Source organism: Mus pahari, chromosome 3, assembly GCF_900095145.1.
Source record: "Mus pahari chromosome 3, PAHARI_EIJ_v1.1, whole genome shotgun sequence".
NCBI lineage: Eukaryota > Metazoa > Chordata > Mammalia > Rodentia > Muridae > Mus > Mus pahari.
Genome location: NC_034592.1, coordinates 55191612 through 55212368, shown reverse-complemented (window position 1 = coordinate 55212368; position 20757 = coordinate 55191612). Strand labels below are relative to the sequence as shown.

Below are 20757 nucleotides of genomic sequence, written 5' to 3'. Positions count from 1 at the left end.
GAGAGAGAGAGAGAGAGAGAGAGAGAGAGAGAGAGAGAGAGAGAGAGAGAATGTATGGTGATGGAGATTGAACATATGGCCTTGTGTTTCTTAGGCAAAATCTACTGAGTGAGCTATATCTCAGCCCAGTATTCTCTATTCTTTTTTAAAAATTAAAGTTATGTATTATTTTCATTTATGTATAGATGTGTACCTGCATGAGTTTAGGGACACCACACACCTGCAGGTGCCCACAGAGAGCAGAAGGCATCAGATCCTCTGAAACTGGAGTTACAGGAAGTTCTGAGCCTGCTGAGAACTGAACTCAGGTCCTCTGTAAGAGCAGCGAGTGCTCTTAAGCATCAAGCCACCACTCCAGCCTTTTATTTTATGTATATAAGCTTTTATTGCTTGAAAATTTCATGCATGCACGCAACCCGCTTTGATCAAATGCGTCTTCTTTCCCTCCCCTCCAATCTCTTCCCTTCTCTCCCCTCCACTTCTTCCGCCCAACTTCACATGCTGTTTTTAAATTCACTGAGTCCACTCAGTGCTGCGGCAAGCGCCTGGGTGTAAGAATAATCCACCATAGCATGAGTAGTCTCTCACTCACTGCATCCCTGAGGAAAAGTGACTCTCCCTCAAGCAGTAGCCATCAGCTGTCGCCAATAGTTCTTTCATTGGAGCGGCACTTGATGAGCCCCTGCCCATTCATGCTAGACTTTTGGCTGGCTTGAGCTTATGTCAGTCTTACATACACAGCCATCGCTGTTGTGAGTTCGTGAGTGCAACAGTGCTGTCCTTCCCAGCATGCTGTTTGAATGCACATGCCCATTCCTTCTGGCACTTGCAGTCATTCTGGTCCCTCTTCCACAATGACCCCTGAGCCTTGGGTGAAGGAGTGTGCCATAGATGTCCCATGTCAGGCTGAACGCTCTACAATCTCATCCTCTGTACTGCAACCAGTTTTGAGTTTCTGTTGTTGCTGTCTGCTGTAAAGATAAGCCTCTCTGACGAGTGGTCAGAGATGAACTAATCTAGTGAGTATAAAGGCAAGAACTTCAGGAGCACATTGTGCTATGCTCATTTAAGAAATACTGGGGTTTCCCTTAGGGCCTAGCCAGTGGAATTTTGGCTTTGCTGACACTGCCATGAATGATAGTTCTGTCTGGCAGAGCAGGATTTAAACTCAGTTAGAAACACTTGTTTACTCCCGTAACACCCATGCCATTAATACACCCATGGTCATATCAATTGCTAGGCTAATCGTTACTATAATTTACAGCTCTCATAGCTGGGTAAGATTGCTGGCTGCTTATCTCCCCTAGTATCTCTATGTAGAACATTACAACACTATGAAGGAAATGAGTAGGGAATATTCTCTGGTCTTTTAAAAAAGATTTATTTATCTTATTTTATGTGTTTGAGTGTTTTGCCTCCACATATGTGTTCGTGACACATGTATGCCTGGTGCCTTAGGAATGCTTTAACCACCAAACCATCTCTCCAGTCCCCATTCTCCAGTCTTCAAGAGACTATTTGATAAGAGTAGTTCTACTCAGTCTTTAATGCTCACCTCCATGAGAGTTGGAGCGCCAGAGCCTATTGCTTAAAGGTAAGAACACGACCTCCAGATTTTATGTAGGATAACAAAAATTACAACAACTGGAGTATAGCTTTTAGCTAGCAAGGGCGACTGAGGAGATGAGGAACACACAGTTGTTAGGCTTGTTAAGGCTACACGGGCAGCTTTGCTGCTACTAGCATTCTAGAGCAGTGTCACTGGATTCTAGAGTAAGCTCCTGGGCCTTTGCCACTCACTATGCTGACTCATGCCTTTGGAATGCATGGAGAAATTCAAAACTGAGGCCAGGTAAAGCCTTCAGGGGAGATTTTTAGACCAGGTTGGGACAGTGCAGGCTGCAGTATAGACGCCCAGAGGACTATGTGATCTGACAGAGATGGCACGTGTCTAAGACAGTCTCCACATGCTGTTTTGATAAGGTCAAGGCTCTGGGAAAACTGATGGGTACCATGACCACAGGGAAGAAGGATGGCTGGGTATCGAGGCTTTTGGTAAGCAGGTGGGACAGCAGAAATTCACAAGGTTACCACTAGCCCGATCCACTCTGGTGTCCTCCTACATCCATGTGCTAGATCTAATTTGTTGTATATATCCTTCTGTGTTTGCAATCTGAATTTATGTGTGTAGGCATGATCAGATTTACATAATATAAACAACATCCTTTTAAAGACTGTTCTTCACTGTTCTGAAGAACATTCACACTGCCATGTCACCCTTGCCAGTACAGTGCCCACGGCCAGCACAGTGCCCACGGCCAGCACAATGCCCACGGCAGGTTTCATCTTGTAAAATGGAAACTCTCTACCCACAAAGTAATAACCACGTATCCCGCCTCTTCCTAGCCCTAAAGGTACCACTCAACTTTCTCACTCTCAGTACTTGACCAATGTAGGTCTTAAGGGGGAAGAATCATCAAATGTATCCATAAAGTACATCCATGTTGTAGACACGTCTTTAAGGCTGAATGATATTCCAGTGAATGATAAGTTATAATGTGCTTATTGACATAAGATCGTTTTGCTGTTTCTTTAAATGGCAGCAACCAAAGGATCAACAATAACCACAAACATCTGTGCCAACACAGAGACATTTAGATTTTGTTTCTTGTGCCCGCACCCTGACATTTTGATGGGAAGCCTGCAGTTATACCCTCACAGCCTCGGGATCAGAGGGCTACACCATTTTTGGTAAGTTAAGGAAGCCAAGCGCCTCTGAGATTGTCAATCTCTCCTGAGACTTTCTCTCAAATCACAGGTCGGGAATAAAAGCCGATAGACTGTGACCTCACCTGTCCTTTTGTCTACCAGATAAAGAATTAAAAAGGCAAAATGATGACCTATCAAATGCATTGATTCCTCCTAAGGCAGAATTAAAATGTTGCATAACAAATGCAGGTCACTGGTTTGGATCACCTCAAAAAAGAAAAATGTCCTTACCCTATTAAAAAAAAAGAAAAACCAAGAAGTCAGCTGTTTCAGCTTAGCAGATGGAAGCAAAGGATGTGGGGGTTGGAGATCAAAGTCAGGCTTAGAACACAGTGCACTATCTTTTCCATCGATAAGCAAGAACCACAAGAATCAATCTGAGATTAGAATAACTGGTGTCCTTTCCTGGAGATGGGAATGTTTAACAGCTTTAATTACATTTCAGAGAAATCATTAAAATGATTTGTGTTTGCTCATGAAAAGAGGCAGAAATAAATTCCACTGTGCAAAGGGGAAAATCCATATCTCATTTAATGAGTTATTGCTTTCTAGTGTCGTGTTCTTTCCGTTTAAAAATAGTTGATAGAGAGACAAGACATTCTGAAGGGCCTCCAGCTGTTTGACAGCACAGGAGAAGGAAGTACCATCAGAGTTACCACGGGATGGCAGATTTAGAGCTTGTCTGGGCTCAGATAGTTCATGCTCCTCATTCATTCTCTGTTTCTGCTGCTCTGGCTTCGGGGTACGAAGTGAGGATCTTGGAGAGATTGCATTTTCATTTGAATTGCTTTCAAACAGAAGATGTGTTTTACTATGTCCATAGGAGGGATTTCAAACTACAGCATGTCTAGAAGTTACCTGGGCCCTTCCAAAATTCATTCAGGAGTTCTGAGAGACTGTGTCTGGGGTGAATTTTCACAGGTACCCCGATGCTTTGAGGCAGGATCTTAGAGCCACATTCTAAAAACCGTTCATTGTTCTTTCACTGAGTGACAACCAGCTGGAGCTGGAGGTGCGTTTCAGTGTAGCGTTACATGAAATTTCACATTTCATGCTTGGAGTTATAATTATAGATATACAAAAGACAGAATGCACAGAAGCATGCGAGTCACTGAGCCGTGGGGATAAACCAACTACACAGAAGGCAAGCTATTACAAAGTGAGAGCATCATTGAGGGTCCATGTAGAACAATCAGGACACTACAATGCCACCGTCGTCATTCACGTGGCTGGTGCTCAGGAGACAGAAGACAGCCCAGAGGAAGGTAGGGTGCCAGGAGCTGTGACCCCACAGGGAGAGCAGGCCCCAGTGGCCAACAACACAGTGGGGGTCTGGGACACAAGAGAGTTAAAAGAGAATCCTACCCTTCTGAGTGTGCCTTTTCGTAGATTTCGCACCTAAGTTCCAATTCTAATAAAACACTGGAAAAGCTGAAGTTGACAGGAACTCTTTTAATTTTTAAATGAATATGTATCTTGTTACCATAACATGACTCTGGGAGGAAAGAAGATAATTTCCTCAATGTTGCAATGTAAAGAAATCTACTGGAAGAGACTGGAGAGAGGGAGGAAGATCCCTTTGTTTTTTGTTTGTTTTTTTTTTTCTGACACTGGGTCTTGTCTTGCTAAATGATTCGGTCTGGACTGGAACTTGCTGTCTAGACCAAACTGGCCTTAAACTTGAGGCAATCATCCTGCTTCTGCCTCCTGAGTGCTAGGATTATGGGCATGGGAGGCTCCTAATGGGAGAGAAGGAAACACATGAAGGAGCTAGAGAGCTCATAAAACCCTGTGGTAGAAACAGTGTCCATAGTACCTAACCCTGGTTAGGTATGAACTAGTGTGAAGTCAGTTGTGACAAGACAGATCTGCTGATATTGTCCCCTGCTGTGACATAGGCACAGGCTAAGGAAGATGGAGATGATAAACATACACATTTTTTTCCTTTTATCCCTTGAAGGGTCCCTAGACACCTGTCCCCAGGATCATCCATGGAAGTTAGCCTTGTGGGAATCCATAGCTTCATTGGACCTCCCTGGGAGCTGAGAAAGGTCAGCCCCGACTTCAAAAAGATAGTATTCAAATCTTTCATCATCTATATCTGAGATCTTCTCAGCATAAAGAAGGGCGGGGCCAGGATCCTCTATTCAGTGATGTGATAATCCAGGCAGTGGTACACACTTACAACCTCTGTATGTGAGAGGCTGATGATGCAGGAGGATTGCCATGATTGAAAGCCATCCTGGGCTACAGACTGAGACTTTGAAAACGAACAAACAAAACCCCCAAAAACTGACTGGAGGAAGGGCTTCTTCTTGTGTCCCCATTTCTTTTTCTCTTTGCTAGGAGTTCCTATTTCGCCTTTGACTCCCCATCTATCCCTCCCTGAACGTGACTGAACTCAAGAGACCAGAGAGCCCTCCAGTCCTTGCTTGGTAATAAGCTTCCCTCTCCCCATTCTTATTGGTTGTAGGAACCTGCTGAATCTCAAAATAATTTTGGGCAAGCAACTTTGTCTCTCTAGCCTCTACTTTCTCAGCTATCAACTGGAAGTAAAATTATTAATTTATTCCTAAGGTTGTGAAATAAGATATAATGAACATGATTATACTTAGTTCAGTGCCTGATCACACGGAATGCCATGCACTTGATACAGGTTAGTCCCTGGGGTACTTATTTGCTTTTGTTTGGTTAAGTTTTGTTTTGCTTTTTGCTTTTTGTTTTTTTGTTTGTTTGTTTTTGAGACAGGGTTTCTCTGTGTAGTCCTGGATGTGCTAGAACTCACTCTGTAGACCAGGCTGGCCTCAAAATTAGAGATCCACCTGCCTGTGCCTCCTGAGTGCTGGGAAGGATGGAACTAGAAAATATCATCCTGTGTGAGGTAACCCACAAAAGAACACACATGGTATGCACTCACTGATAAGTGGATATTAGCCCAGAAGCTCAGAATACCAAGATACAAATCACAGACCACATGAAGTTCAAGAAGAAGGAAGACCACAGTGTGGATTCTTCGATCCTTCTTAGAAGGAGGATCAAAATACCCACAGGAGGAAATACAGAGACAACGTTTGGGGCAGAAACTGAAAGAAAGGCTGTCCAGTGTCTGTCCCACCTGGGGATCCACCCCATGTTATAGTTACCAAACCCAGACACTATTGTGGATGCCAACAAGTGCTTGCTGACAGGAGCCTGATATAACTGTCTCCTGAGAGGTAGATCTCTTGTCTGCCAGTGCCTAACAAATACAGAAGTGGATGTTCACAGTCATCCATTGGACTGAGCACAGAATCCCCAATAGAGGAGCTAGAGAAATGACTGAAGGAGCTGAAGGGGTTTGCAGCCCCTTAGCAGGAACAACAATATGAACCAACTAGTACCTCCAGAGCTCCCAGGTACTAAACCACCAACCAAAGAGTACACATGGAGGATCCCATGTCTCCAGCCACATATGTAGCAGAGGATGTCCTTGTGGGACATCGATGAGAGGAGAGGCCCTTGGTCTTGTGAAGGCTCAATGCCCCAGTGTAGGGGAATGCCAGGACAGGGAAGAGGGAGTGGGTGGGTTGGTGAGCAGGGAGAGGGGGGATGGGATGGGGGTTTCAGATGGGAAATTAGGAAAGAGGATAAAATTTTTAATGTAAATAAAGAACACATCAAATACAAAAAAGGAATGTATCATCACCACCACACATTTTTTTCATATTTAACTGTTTTCAACATTTTTAAAAACTTAGAATACATAGATAAAAATGAAACAAAAATATTCATGTTCTTACCAACCAGAAATAATTGTTTCCCGTGGTTATGCTAGGTTGTTTGTTTGTTTGTTTGTTTTGTTAACTTGATATAAGCTAGGGTCATCTGGGAATAAGGAATCTTAATTGAGAAAATGCTTCGATTAACCTGGCCTAGAGGCCAATCTGCAGAGGGTTTTCTTGATTAATGATAAAACTGGGAAGCTCCCTGCCCACCGTAGGTTATTTCACCTTTGTGAATATAGTCCTGGGCTGTATAAGAAAGGTAGCTGAGTAAGCCACAGGCCATAGACAGAAAAGCAGTGAGCAGCATTCTTCTATGGTCTCTGCCTGAATTCCTGCCTCTGGGTTCTTCCTTTGGTTTCCTCCGGTGATGGACTGTAACCTATAAGGCATATAAACCCTTTCCTCCTTAAGTTGCTTTTGGTCATAGTGCCTTATTAAAGCAGTCAAACCTAACTAGGCCAACCATCAGGTTTGTGTTGATTTGAAAATAGACACAGCAAAGCTGTTCATATGTGTATGTGAAGTAGTGGTGAACCCTGGGGAGTGGTTCTAGGGCCTTATCAGGAGCCGTTCGGAGGCTGGGTGACTGTATACCGCAGTCCTGTGGTGCTCCTACAAGGAGTTTCATTTCCCTGCTTCAACACAGGTCTGGACACTAGGGATGTGTTTACACGCACGTGTCACCTCAATATAGGTTAGGTGTGAGTTGAAATTTTCCTGCATAGATGTATAAATGATATGTTTTCTCTAATATCATTGTTTTGAGGTTAATTCATATTTAAATATAGGTTGGGTTAATTTATAGCTGGAAATTGACCTACTCTATAAATGAAAGCATACTGTAAGTGTATTCTTCTGATGGATATGAAGATTGAGTGCAATGTTTTCTTACCATCTAATTATGAACTGTCCTGTAATAAACATTCTGTTCCTTACTCTTAAAGTACACACTAAACCTTTTAAAAGAATATATGTCTATAAGGGAACTTCTGTATTAGGGGCAAGAACACATTTCTGTTTTCCCAGATACTTTTAAATTTATTCTCATTAGAAGGGTTCAAGAATTCCTATTTTTAAAATCCTTGTTAATACTAGATATTATCTGTATTAGTTAGGGTTTTACTGCTGTGAACAGACACTATGACCAAGGCAAGTCTTATAAAAACAACATTTAATTGGGGCTGGCTTACAGGTTCAGAGGTTCAGTCCCTTATCATCAAGGTGGGAGCATGGCAGCATCCAGGCAGGCATGGCACAGGCTGAGCTGAGAGTTCTATGTCTTCATCCAAAGGCTGCTAGTGGAAGACTGACTTCCAGGCAACTAGGGTGAGGATCTTATGCCCATGCCCACACCCACAATGACACACCTACTCCAACCAGGTCACACCTATTCCAACAAGGCCACACCTCCAAATGGTGCCACTTCCTGGCCCAAGAATATACAAACCATCACATTATCACTTCCTAACTTGGCCGCCTGATTATCTTTTCACGTGTTTAGTAGTGATTTTGATTTTCCACCTTGACTTGTGCATTTACACCTTTTACCTATCTTTGTCACAGTTTGGCACAATTCATTCTTTAAAAAAAAATTTATTTTATTTCATTTTATTTTATGGGTAGCGACACATATGCATTAACTGTAGAGGCCAGAAGAGGGTCCTGGAGTTACTGAGCCTGGAATTACAGATGGTCGTAAGCCACCATGTGGGTGCTGGGAATTGAAGTCTGGTTTTCTGGAAGAGGAGTCTGTGCTCCTAACCACAGAGCCATCCCTCCGGCTGCCAGAATTCAGGGCTTTGTGGGTATGCGTTACTAACAGGCATATTTAAGGTTTTGAGTTTAGTACCTTACTCATTGTTGGATATTGGTTGTCCAACAAAACACCTAATGGAGACTGCTCTATCACTGTCAGCTAAAACCCCTTCTGAATCTCTAATACCTAAGCTTTAATTTATATTCTTCTTTGATAGAGGCTTTTTTTTTTTTTTTTTTTTTTTTTTTTAGCTCACTTTTCACTGAGATGTAGAAACAGCAAGTCTGGCTCATGATGCATATGAGGCTTCGTTGGTGATTATGCTCATAGAGAAATGGAAACAACTTGAGAGAAGATCGTTTGTCTTCTGCCACAGTACCAGTGAGTGCCATAGCCAAGGAAGAAATCATGTCTCTTAAATGAGGATGCGACCTTCACTTTCCAGGTCACACCGAACCTGTTGGAAGAAGATAAATACGAACGTCTAACCTACCTTGTAGCAGTTTTCCAGGGTGCTTTCCCACTTCAGCCTGGTAGAATAGCCTGCCATGTTTTTTTGGTAGTAACTTTCATCTTCTTTTTCCAGTTTTTCAGTTGATTTTTTCAGCTTGTTGAGGAGCTAAAGTAAGACATCAGTGCCACACAGTTATTGCCACATTTATAAGAGTGTGCTTGCCGACCCATGCATCGATTGTACGTGGCCCAGGGACAAGTGTTTCACTTTAGCTCTTTATAAATAATAGTTACTTTATAGAAGACAAAACCTAGGTCTTTTTGTTTTTGGCTTATGAAACTGTTAATGAACACTGATGTCCTTCAATATACCCTCAGCTTTACATGTGAGGGAATTGAATTGTCAAACATGAAGTGATTTGTCTACATCCCTCACACCAAGAAGGTCAAGTGACTGAATTTGACCACTTATAGTACAGGTCTGGGAACTTCAACTCAAACTGTAATCCATTAGCCCATCCTATAATCTTATTCAATAAACCTTCAGGTTTCTCTGTTCCTTCCCAAGACAAGTAGATACTTGTTGACTCATATAATTTTTAGATCCATTTCTATAATAGATTACCAAACTGTCTGACATCTTAACACTAGAAGTAGAGCTTTGGAATGGGGCATCACGGGTCAGAGATCTCGTTTCTGCTACAGGACAAGTTATATCGTCTTCATAAGGTACAGGGCTGTTTTACATTTCTGATGGGGATGATGATCCCCCCACTTCACTGAGTTCCTGGGAGGATTCATTAAGGTGACACAGGTGAGATCCACAGTGGACCACCTGTCTGTCACCTACGTCACCTACTGCAGCACTGAGCTTAAGATCCATGCCCATGTTAGCTTTAAGTTAAGGCAGCCAGACATATGGTTTTCTTTCACTTTGCTCTCCAGGGATCCATCTCTCACAAAGAGTTCCAGCCGATGACATTTGACACTCTGATTGCTAAGTCTCTGGGAAATCAAGGTTATACAAAACTTTCTGGACCACCTTAGCAGAAATGGCTATTGAAAATGCCCAGACAAGCGATTTCATTTCTGAGAAATGAAGACTGGGATTGCACGAATGACTCTCAAATTTAATATTCTTAGGTATGAACTAGATCGTGTAAAGTAGCAACTTCTAGGGCCCCCAGTAGAGATATTCAATTATTAGCCATCTCTGTAGTGAGTTTGTAGTAGGCCCTCAGCTGACTCTCATGAACATGGTCCTTGAACTGCACTTGAAGGACCCTCCTGATCTTAGCAGTTTAGCAGTTTCAAGGACAGAGATAGAGGATTTTATGAATGACCCTCTTTATGTTTAAGGACATCATGACGAATGTTACAATAACAGCGAACATTCATTCAAGATGCTGAATATTAATACTGTTCACTTTATTATTCCAGTCAATACGCTGCTGCTCTGTGATGTATGACCGATGCAAGGCACATTCAGTTTTGTATTTCAGGTTTAATGAGCCACATCTATCTGTAGAAACATGAGCCTGTGCATCTTAACCTGATAATGAAATAATACCAGGATATAGGCAAGAATTGATGGCTCCGAGGACAGAAAGAACAGCCAGAAACAATGGTGGAGCGGGAGGCAAGGTCAAGTCAGGAAGGCCTTCACTGGTCACGTGACAAAAAGTAGGCCATCTTCTGAAGCCACTAGAAGAACTTCAAAGGCTTTTCATAAAAGAACATGCTGCTGATTTGAGCTTCAGGAAAGCCACCCTGTAGTCAAGGGACAGTAAGAGCCAATGTTCAAGGCAAAGAAACCCATTCATTAGTTGCAGCAATCCAGGCCAACAAGGATCATGACCAGAGTGAATGGTGGAAGGGAGAAGTCCTTGTTAGCAAGTCACGAAGCATTTGGTTTGAGGGTTAGAGCTGACAGGAATGGGGAAAGTCATCTTAGGTGGGAAGATGATCTCTAGAGGTGCAGTTTACTGACAGATACAGCTAGAGATATAAATTGAGGCATTGTCAGCATAGAAATGAGAGTTGAAGCTTTGGGGGTATATACATTGAGAACCTATTATTTACTGAGTTCCTGATAATTGCGTCTGTTTTCCTGGCTACTGGAGACATAATGGTGAATTAAACAGAGAGTCCCTGGTGAGAAATCCTCAGCTACAGCAATATAGAAGGGCCAGGTGGGGAAAAAAGATGACACCCGTAAAGGAGCCCAAGATAAAATGTCCAAAGATGTAGGAGGACCAAGAATGGGATACTGTCAAAGTTAAAAGAAGACACTGTCTCCAGAGGAGGAGTAAAATGATGTACAGTGCTTCTAAGAAGTTTGCCGGGTACCTTGAGAAATGAACATCGAGGTGGAGATGGAGCACAGATCAAGGCGTCTTAGTGCCAGGAGAGGGGATGTTACAGTTGAATGGACACAACCATGGGAAGCTGCTTGCAAATCTTCCTTCTCTCCCAGGGCAGGGGATACATTGGACCGAGTGGATGAGCACCTCTGAATCTGTATGGCCAACCCTAACTTCTCCACAGCATCGCATTAGGAAATGGGAGTCTTTGGGAAGTGGTCAGGGCTCAAGTGGAGGAGCCCTTATGAATGAGATAAGTGACCCAATGAAAGGAAGCCCCGAGTTCTCTCTTTGCCATATGAGGCTATGACTAGATGTCTGCTGTCTTGGCCCTCACCAGAATCTGAGCGTGCAGGCTCCTCATCTCGAGGATTGTAGAACTATGGCCATTCTGACTGATCAGAAATTCAGTAAGATGTATGCACCGGACAAGTGTTTTGGGCAGCTTCCTTAAACTAACTGTGTGATGTTTTTATTTGTGGGCTGGTCAAAGTCTTATTTATTTAAAGACTGTGAAAATACCTCCTGCTGTTAAAGCTGCCCAGGCAATGGTAACCTCTTAAGGCAGCTCAAACAAAGCAAGACAGACCTAGGAATTCAAAGACTGATGGGAAGAACCACTGTGGGGTGGGAGGGGCTATCTCAGTGAGACAAGACAAAGGGCATAATCGGAAGAGGGTCTGTGAGAGCCATGGTGGCACAGTCTCAGGACACAGAATGAACTGGGTACTCCCTTGCTGCTAAGCAGACAAAAATGAACAGTGGGGAAAGAAACAACAGTCCTCTGCGAGTGGATGGAAAGGACCGGTGCAGAAGGAAGACGGGGGGGTGGGGGTGGGAGGGTGGGATGGGCCGGGGTGGGGGGGGCGCTGGGGGCGGTCGGTTAGGCTACCTTCCGGTGAGAACCAGGATGGCTAAGCAGGAAAACAGGAAGAACTGCTGTTAAAAACAAAGTCATCGCTGCTAGTTTAAGCAGTGACTATGGGAGAGACCGGTGACGTTAGCACAGGCAGAGGTCATGATTACAGGTCTGCTGTAGGAAGGTGGGTGGAGGGCACTGCAGAATTTCACCTCGCAGGGAAGCTGCTAAAGAAGGAACAGGAACCGCACCAGCTACCTGCAACAGCTTTTCTGCTGTTGCTATTGCTTGGCATTGAGGAAGAATAGCTTCTAATGAGGTCAGGGAAGACTTGGACATGCCCTAGTCCTGAGGATTTTTACATAACGTGAGTTAGCCTCCCTCCACGGCTGCTCATTATTGAACTTGTTCTGATCATTTTGAACTGTGAAGACTGACATGTGAAGAAGTAAGAGCATCCCAAATCCTGCTAACGATGAATTTAAAAGTTATTCAACTAACAATTTCTTCAGCCGAATTGATAGAGCCGCTTGCGGTGCCAATTTTCTTTCCCCTTTTAAGGATTTCTAGGTGCCACGGTGCTGGCTGCTTTCCTTGAGGGAGACTTAATGTTGGAGAAAGTGTGGAATGTTTTAGTTTCCGATATAGGGCACATGGAACAAGAGTTGGGCTAGATGCAGTATAGCCCAACGTTGTGTTCAATTTTTTTTTTTTTTTTTTTTTTTGTCTAAGAACACAGCTGTCAAGTTGACTCGTCTTTAACCCATGAATCAATGCTGTGGCCCACCCGTGGACAGTTACGGAGTTTGATGTGGCTGGGGGAATCCTGGATTCTGCAGCAGGAGAGTGCCACTGTGTGTGGAGTCCCACAACTGCCTTCGCTTCCAGCATCATGGACCTTGTGGTCCATTAGCATGTATCTGGGCTACGAGGATTTCTATGTGTATTATCTGGCTTTATCTAAGTTAACAACGAGTACACTAATGTCTCTAAAAGATTTCTCTCTCTCAGAAATGCTGGATTGTTTTCCCTAGTAAAGAAAACACGAAGAAGGAATGAACCCATCTCAGTAGATATCCTCTTCTGCTCAGGGTGACAAACACATTATCATTCAAAGGAAGAAGAAAAATCTAAGTGATGTAGGAAGGTATGATAAGAGCTTGACGTAAAATGTAATTACTATCTTCAAAGTGCAAACTGCCAAGATGAATGGTAGAAATGTAAATTTATATTTATTGGGATTAAGCCCATACCTTTCCCCAAGGGTACATTTTGTTTGAATTCTTTTTTTTTTTTTTTTTTTTTTTTCGAGAAAGGGTTTCTCTGTATAGCCCTGGCTGTTCTGGAACTCACTTCATAGACCAGGCTGGCCTCGAACTTAGAAATCCGCCTGCCTCTGCCTCCTGAGTGCTGGGATTAAAGGTGTGCTTCACCACGCCCAGCTCTTTGTTTGAATTCTTAATTAATGATTATTTTTTCCTAATTATATGAACATACCATAGTTAGCTAACCATTTAAAATGCAATTTTATCTTTATCTCATCTTGTAAGCATTTTGACTTCATTTTTAATGTTCATATTAGTATAATATGTAAAGAGCTTTATACAGTATCCCATAAACATAACTATGTATATTTACTTATTTGGAGTGGAGGTAGGATCCTCTGTCAAAACTACGAATACCACAGCCTAATATTCCATGTCAGTGATATATTTCAAAGGTTTGATGTGGACCACAGGTAACTTTGAGTCCCTTTTCACACTTGGTTAACCTCAGATCCCTACTGAGGGAGGGATCCAGTTGTCTGTGTTCCCATGGAGGGCAGGAAGCCACATCTCTAAACTGTGTACCTGGCTGCCATGATAGCTCACCTTCTGCTTCTCCTTCTGGGTCAGGGATTGCTTGGAGCTTTCTACAAGGTGGAAAAGTGCTTCATGCTTCTTGGTACTCATCATTAATTTTTTCTTAGCCTAGAGATGGAAACACACAAACAAGAGAAGAAAGAAAGAAAGAAAGGAAGAAAGAAAGAAAGAAAGAAAGAAAGAAAGAAAGAAAGAAAGAAAGAAAGAAAGATTGGTATTTAGAGAGAAGTTCTTTTATTTCAGAATGAGGTTTGTTTGTGAATAAATGTGGATCATTACTTCTTTGTTTCCATCCTTCATCCCAAAATATGCCCCAAATAGCACAGCAGCAAGTATTTTGATAGGGAACCATTGTGTAGTTTGTCATGATATTGGGTATATATGAAAGAGAGTCAGATGTTTGCTAACTCACCTGGTGCTTACACTCCTCTGGCCTTGGTCCCCTGAGTGCTGCAGGAATATACCAAGGCACGCAGACTAAAGAGTTCAGGATATAGAATGAAATGATATGGGATGGTAGGGGAGTCCAGGGCTCTGTCCTTGGGTATCAGAGGGAAGCTGACTGCTTCCCTTGGAACATGTGAAGAAGCTATATGAGGGAGTTCAAGGACAAAGCTGCTCAGTGTCTCCTCTATCTCAGGCAAGTGCCTGCTGACAAACTTGGGTGAGCCAAGAGTACCTGGCCCTTCAGAATTTGAAACTTGACCTCAGAAGTGGACTGCACTTCACAACAACTGACATGTGGAACCTTAGGGGGAAATGATTGCAGTTCAAGAAGTCTGTGTGACCAAATGACTTTGACATTCTTCACATAAAACAATAAAATGATTTTATTCAAAAAAAAAAAAAGAAAAAATCCAACTTATCAGAAACTGGGGGATAATAGGAGGTGGATTTTGTTCTTTGAAGCAAACAGCTAAAGAACATAGTCTCTAGCTTTTGATCCATTGTATTGACTTTCCTGTGAGAACTGAGTGTTTATAGATAATTGTTTTTTCAAGACAAACCTCTTTAAAAAAAAAGAAAAAAAACACCTCAGAAAATCAAGAGCAAAATTAAAAGCAAGTAATTGGTTTTTTGGTTTTTGGTTTTTGGTTTTTTTTTTTTTTTTTTTTTACTTTGAGCTATTTCTCAATGTGACTCTCATGAGCCTCTTTCTACCAGAACAGCTACCACAGGGTAGGAATTTGTCTTAAACTATTTTCATCTTGGTCTCTGGAGTCTTCAGCTGCAGCATGAGCTTAGAAGCAAGTCTGAGGCCAGCTGCGTCTGAGAGCATCTCTGGTCATTTGGTACAGGTGGCTGTTTACTTGTAAAGGATCACTTGAGTTATTAACATTTAGGAGATGACAAAGGAAGAGTTCCACTCTTCGAGTTCAAATCTTCAAGGACATGACTGAGTTTTCTTAGCAGATTCTCTAGCCTCTCATTATTCCATCTCAAAGCAACTCCTCCTACACAGGATTATTCTAGAATAATCTTCCATACATATGGACCTCATCTGCTGTTTCTATAGCTTAAGAACCAATAATGGAATTCTCTAGCTTCACAGATCAAATCACAAATTCTCTAGAAGGATTCATGTGTTGTTTCCTGCATTTGTTATCTAGCCAACTAAATTGAAAACTAGCAGCAGATCTTAGTGCAGTGTGTACAGAAGGTAGACTGTGTGTTGTTGTAGAATCAACATGTGTATTCCCTTTGATGTCACCACACTCCTTACAATAACCTCTCAATTGCAAGGTCTCTAACAACCTTACACAAATGGAGACCCAAACTGGTGTTTGTTGCTTTTCCTAAATTTTAAACTTCACAGAGAGGCAGGCAGCCAATATGGAACAGAGCAGTGACTCCAGAGTCCAAGAACTTCTAGGACTTCATGGTTTAACCATTAACCAGATTCAAAACTTTGGAAATGACCTTGACAGTGCAAAGTCACATATCACCTCAGTTGTGTGATAAAGAATACACATGTGTATAGCTCTTGGCACATCAGTGCCATGTAAATATTAGCCATAGATAGTAACCATATTTTGAGTCATCCTTGGCTTTGGATGATGCATCTATACAATAACTTAGGTGAGTTGTTTTCTCTTCAATAGGTGCATAGAAAAGCATTAGAACACACAAATATATGTGCACAAAAGCAGTGTCCCATCCTAAAAACTGACTATGTAAATGCTGTTAGTGGATACTTGCCTTGATTTGCTGATTCCAGTTATTAATAACAAGATTTGCTGTCTTTTCCACTTCATTATCAAGCTATGGAAGAGAAAAACGGAAAGAAAAGTGTTTATTGCTTAGTCCCTGCTATTGATTATGTATCAACGAATCCCAAAATACATAGGTTGAAACCTATTTCTTCTGCATCATAGCATTAAGAGGTGGGTCTCTGGGAAGTGAATGGATCTTATGAATGGAGCCCTCATACATGGACCAGTGCCTGTGGTTGTTGGAATGAGAATGCACCCCCCCCCCACCATAGGTTCATATATTTGAATGACTAGTCCCTAATTGGTGGAGTGTTTGAGGAGGATTAGGTGATGTGGCCTTGGTGGAGAAGTGTCATTGGGAGTGGGCTTTGAGGTTTCAAAAGCCCAAGGCAGTCCACCCCCCTCTCTGTGCCTCAGGATTAGGCTATAGCTCTCAGCTGCTTATCCAGCACCACATCTGCTGTGCATGTCACCATGCTCTCTGCTGTGCATGTCACCATGCTCTCTGCCATGATGATAATGGACTACTCACTGAAACTGTCAACAAGTCCCCAATTGCTTTCTTTTTATAAGAGTTTCCTTGGTGACTAAGACAATGAATGCCCTTATGACTAAGACAATGAATGCCCTTATAAAAGACACCGCAAGGCCTCCTTCACTCCCCTACTATGCAAATGCATAACATGAAGAGATGGCTGTCTATGAAGAATGACCAGTTCCTCTACAGAGACTTAATCTACTACTGCTTTGATCCTGGGATTCCCAACCTCGAGAACCAAGAGGAATGAGTTTCAGTGATTTCTAAGCCACTGGCACACTTCAAACTAACTCAGTTGGAGTGAGTTACACTGAATTCAGAGTGATGGCTTGGTTTTTTCTGGCACAATCACTCTCATGGCTTATCTGAGCTTCAAAACCCTAGAATGGACATGTTTGGGCTTGCCTTCATGTCAAGTGTCTCTTGACATGATTTGTGAAATAGTGGTTTTAATCTGTGACAATGTGAAAAGGTATACGTATGTATATGAACCTTGCTAAGGATGGTCATTCCTCTTCAACATCAATTCATGTTGCAAAAGCATCCGCAGAGGGAGGATCAGAAACTTGATTTTCAGCAGTCATTAGATATAGATTACCTGGTATATTGTAACAGATATAGAAAAAAAATGGCTTTGCATACTATGCCAATTTTGACTGTATAGATGTAGCTGAGATGCAGAGCAAATCTCCTTATAAAAATAAGATCTGCTTTGCATCCTCTGTGAGCGTGTGGGAGGGTCGTTGCAACACTGAACAGGAGATAAACAGGAGATAATGGGGACTAGTGACAGAGGAGTATCATGACATCAGCTACCCAGTGTTCTGTGACAAATCCTCATAATACTGGTTAGTTTATGGTATTAAATGTAATTATCATATTGCCATATGATATGTAAAATATTTTGTAATTAATAAAACAGGTTTGCTTTGAGTTTTTATATAGTTTCCTGGCAAAAGCAGATGATTATATTGCTTTTGAATGATTTTTGTAACTTGCCATTACCTAAGCTCTAGGTAGGACATCCATTCTGGTGGAACACACAAGTACATATGCAAGTGTTATCTCTACTTCCCAACTTCACTTAATGAGTTTATATTTCATTTATTTCCATTCCTCTTCCATCTGAGTTTTCCCAGCTCCCATAGTTCTTTTGATTTACAAGTCATTTGAAGTAACTATCTATTTCTAGTAACTATCGTTTCCCCTTGCAAGGACTACCTGCAAGACTCGGGCACTTCTTGCCTGCACTTGGCCCCAAACCACCCCATTGGAGCACTGCCACATTCATTAACAGCAATGCACATTGCCTGGAAGCATTGTCTAGAGTGGCTAACACTGAGATCCACACAGAGGGAGCAACGTAGCACACACAGGGAAACTGTCCTAGAAGGAAGGCACATGCCCAGAGCAGAGGGCACACTAGACAGGAGTGCCTGATGCTTCCCCTTAATCTTAAGGCTATTACCTTCAAGTAATCTCACACTGGTAAGCAGAAAAGCATCTTTTGAAACAAATTATGCTTATGGGACCTCAGTGTAGCTCAGTGACAGAGTTAGTGTTAACAAAATTGTAAAGACCATGTAAAAAGTACTAAATAATGAAAAATAACCTCTGATTTTATCATCTCAAAGTAATTCTCACTAACATTTTGGGAAGGATCTTCCAGTTGAGATTTTTATTACTTACTAGATTTATCTTACTTCTTCATTTGATACCATATGTAAAAACACTTGTTTCCAATTATGTGTATGTGTCTATGTGTATGTGTGCACAAGTGAGAGTGGGTGCCCAGAGAGGCCTCAGGAGGGCACTGGATGCCTGCTATTGGAATTACAGATAGTTGTAAGCTACCCAATATGGGTGTCGGGATTAAATTTCCAGTCTTCCATAGGAGCAGGTCCTGTTTGTAACCACTGAGCCATCTTTCTAAAATCCACTATAGAGGCTGGAGAGATGGTTCAGCGGTTGGGAGCACTGACTGCTTTTATGAAGGTCCCGAGTTCAAATCCCAGCAACCACATGGAGGCTCACAGCCATCCATAGTGAGATCTGACCCCCTCTTCTAGGGTGTCTGAGGACAGCTACAGTGTATTTACATATAATAATGGATAAATCTTAAAAATAAAATAAAATCCTCTATTTATGCATATTATCTTCACAGTGCTGAATATTGAACTCAAGGCCTGAAACACACTGTCCCAGAGCCAGGTCCCAGCTCTCCTTTAAACCTTTTAACTATTTTAGTCTATTGCTTGACTTCTTCCTATTTTTAATGATAAAGTAGCTGTTCCCTATTATTTTTCATTATATTGCCAACACTGTGTTGACAAAATTCTTCTTCTTATTATTATTTCATTATAAATTTCTGAGACCCACTATCACTGCAGCCTTTTGCTCTGTGAGCCATAGACAGAAATCTTGCTCATGTGTTTATTTCTTTAGTCCTTTTGAGTCACTGTCTCCAGCTGGTTTTGAAAATGCTGTATAATCAAGACTGATCTTGAACTCCCTATTCCCCTGCCCCAACAACCCACGTGCCGAGATTTACAGGCATGCAGCAGCAGGGCACCTCACTTGGTTTTAACACAGGATCTCAGTATGTAGTCCTGGCTGGCTTGAGATTTACTAGCCTCGAATGCACAGAATTCACCTTCTTCCGCCTCGTGACTTTGTTTGGTTTGTTTGTTACGAATGTTTTACTGTGCTTGGGTTTGAACCTCGGGCCTGGGGCACCTGAAGAGAGCGCATTTGCCACTGAGCGTTCCCCAGCTCTATCGACCTTGCTTTTAAGAGAAAAGTGCAGCTTCTCCTCACCGACTTTCTCTTCTTCTCTTGCATACTCAGGACTTGGTGTGTCGGCTTTATCGCTTCCGACTCAATTGCTTTGCCAAGTTTTCTGGAAATAGAAAATTGTCTTGGGTTTACATCTACTGTCCAAATTCGTTTCTGGGGAGATAAGTGAGTGGCAGGTTACAGCGTATCAATTCAGGGCAGGTTTGAAGGGGAATACTGGCACCCACCCACTCTAAGTGTGTGACACCTCCCTTTGGAGTAGGGGCAAAGGTATGGGTGGGGTGGTGTAGGAGGGGGTGAGGGGATGGTGTTATTGGAAGCACTCACTGATGGAGGTCTGCTGCGGATTTCATGCTCTCTGAGGCCCAGGCCCAGGCAGTGCTGAGACAGCTAGAGACAGAAAAGGGTTGGATGGAGGTGGGGATCATTCTCTGGTGAGCTCTGAGAAACCAAACACTACAGCTCACAAGCTGCCTCCGCTCTCACGTTCGCTCCCTGGCTGGGGTTTCAATTTCTCCAGGAGATTAAATTCAGCCAGTATATTTATTTGTGCCACAGACATTCTACACACTACTCCTCCCCCACCCCAGGGCTGATGCTTTTTTTTTTTTTTTTTTTTTTTTTTTTTTTTTTTTTTTCATTTAGATTTTCATCTTCTATTTTGAGTCTTCAGAAAATCAGGGAAATAAAGCGGCCAAGGAAGACAGCAGATAGGTGTGGTGTGTGTGTGTGTGTGTGTGTGTGTGTGTTTGTGTGTTTGTGTGTGTGTGTGTGTGTGTGTGTCACTTTAGAAGACTCTCAATGAAAATCTCTTCAGGTCCCCTTATAGATGAATAAAGCGAGTCTTTGAGGACGTAAGTGGCAAAGGATGTAAGTGAGTTCAGGGTTTGAGTCCCTGGCACAGCTGTCTACTGCTCTTGAAATTGGAGCCCCAATCCTGCACCACGCTGACTTTAGGACAGCCTAGGATCTTTCCTGGTCCTGTGTGTAATAAACACAAAGGTCACTGCCTCTATTCCTGGGGGCCTCTAGGGAGGGCAGGAAGCCTGTTTTTATCTCTTCTCACAGCAGGAGTCAGCTCTAGGGAATCCATAAGGAGTCCTCTCAAATCAGGACAAACTAAAAAGTCGGTGACCTGCAGGGACAGAGCACGTGCCAATTTTAAGAGGGAGGAAGGGAGTAAGCTGCCTCCCTTCCAGATGTGGAATGGATCCAAGGTGGGCCTCCAGCGACCTAATCTGCATCTTGCACTGGATAATAAGAAAACCAGGCTGGGCGTGGTGGCACATGCCTTTAATCCCAGCACTCGGGAGGCAGAGGCAGGTGGAGTTCTGAGTTCGAGGCCAGCCTGGTCTACAGAGTGAGTTCCAGGACAGCCAGGGCT

The 20757-nt window shown here is 42.6% G+C and overlaps 1 protein-coding gene across 2 annotated transcripts in view; it reads right to left on the bottom strand.

Annotated features, from left to right (window-relative positions):
• Positions 1 to 20757, bottom strand: part of Nostrin (nitric oxide synthase trafficking) — a 59892-nt gene that overhangs the window by 18564 nt on the left and 20571 nt on the right. Inside the window, exons 4-8 of one of the 2 annotated variants that reach the window (XM_021193448.1) lie at positions 19701 to 19763; positions 19395 to 19476; positions 16026 to 16088; positions 13836 to 13934; positions 8783 to 8908 (exon numbers count right to left, since the gene is read on the bottom strand). In XM_021193448.1, coding sequence (XP_021049107.1) covers positions 8783 to 8908; positions 13836 to 13934; positions 16026 to 16088; positions 19395 to 19476; positions 19701 to 19763 — 433 coding nt within the window. The remainder of the gene's footprint in view (positions 1 to 8782; positions 8909 to 13835; positions 13935 to 16025; positions 16089 to 19394; positions 19477 to 19700; positions 19764 to 20757) is intronic. The other variant, XM_029536998.1, reaches the window with a different exon arrangement.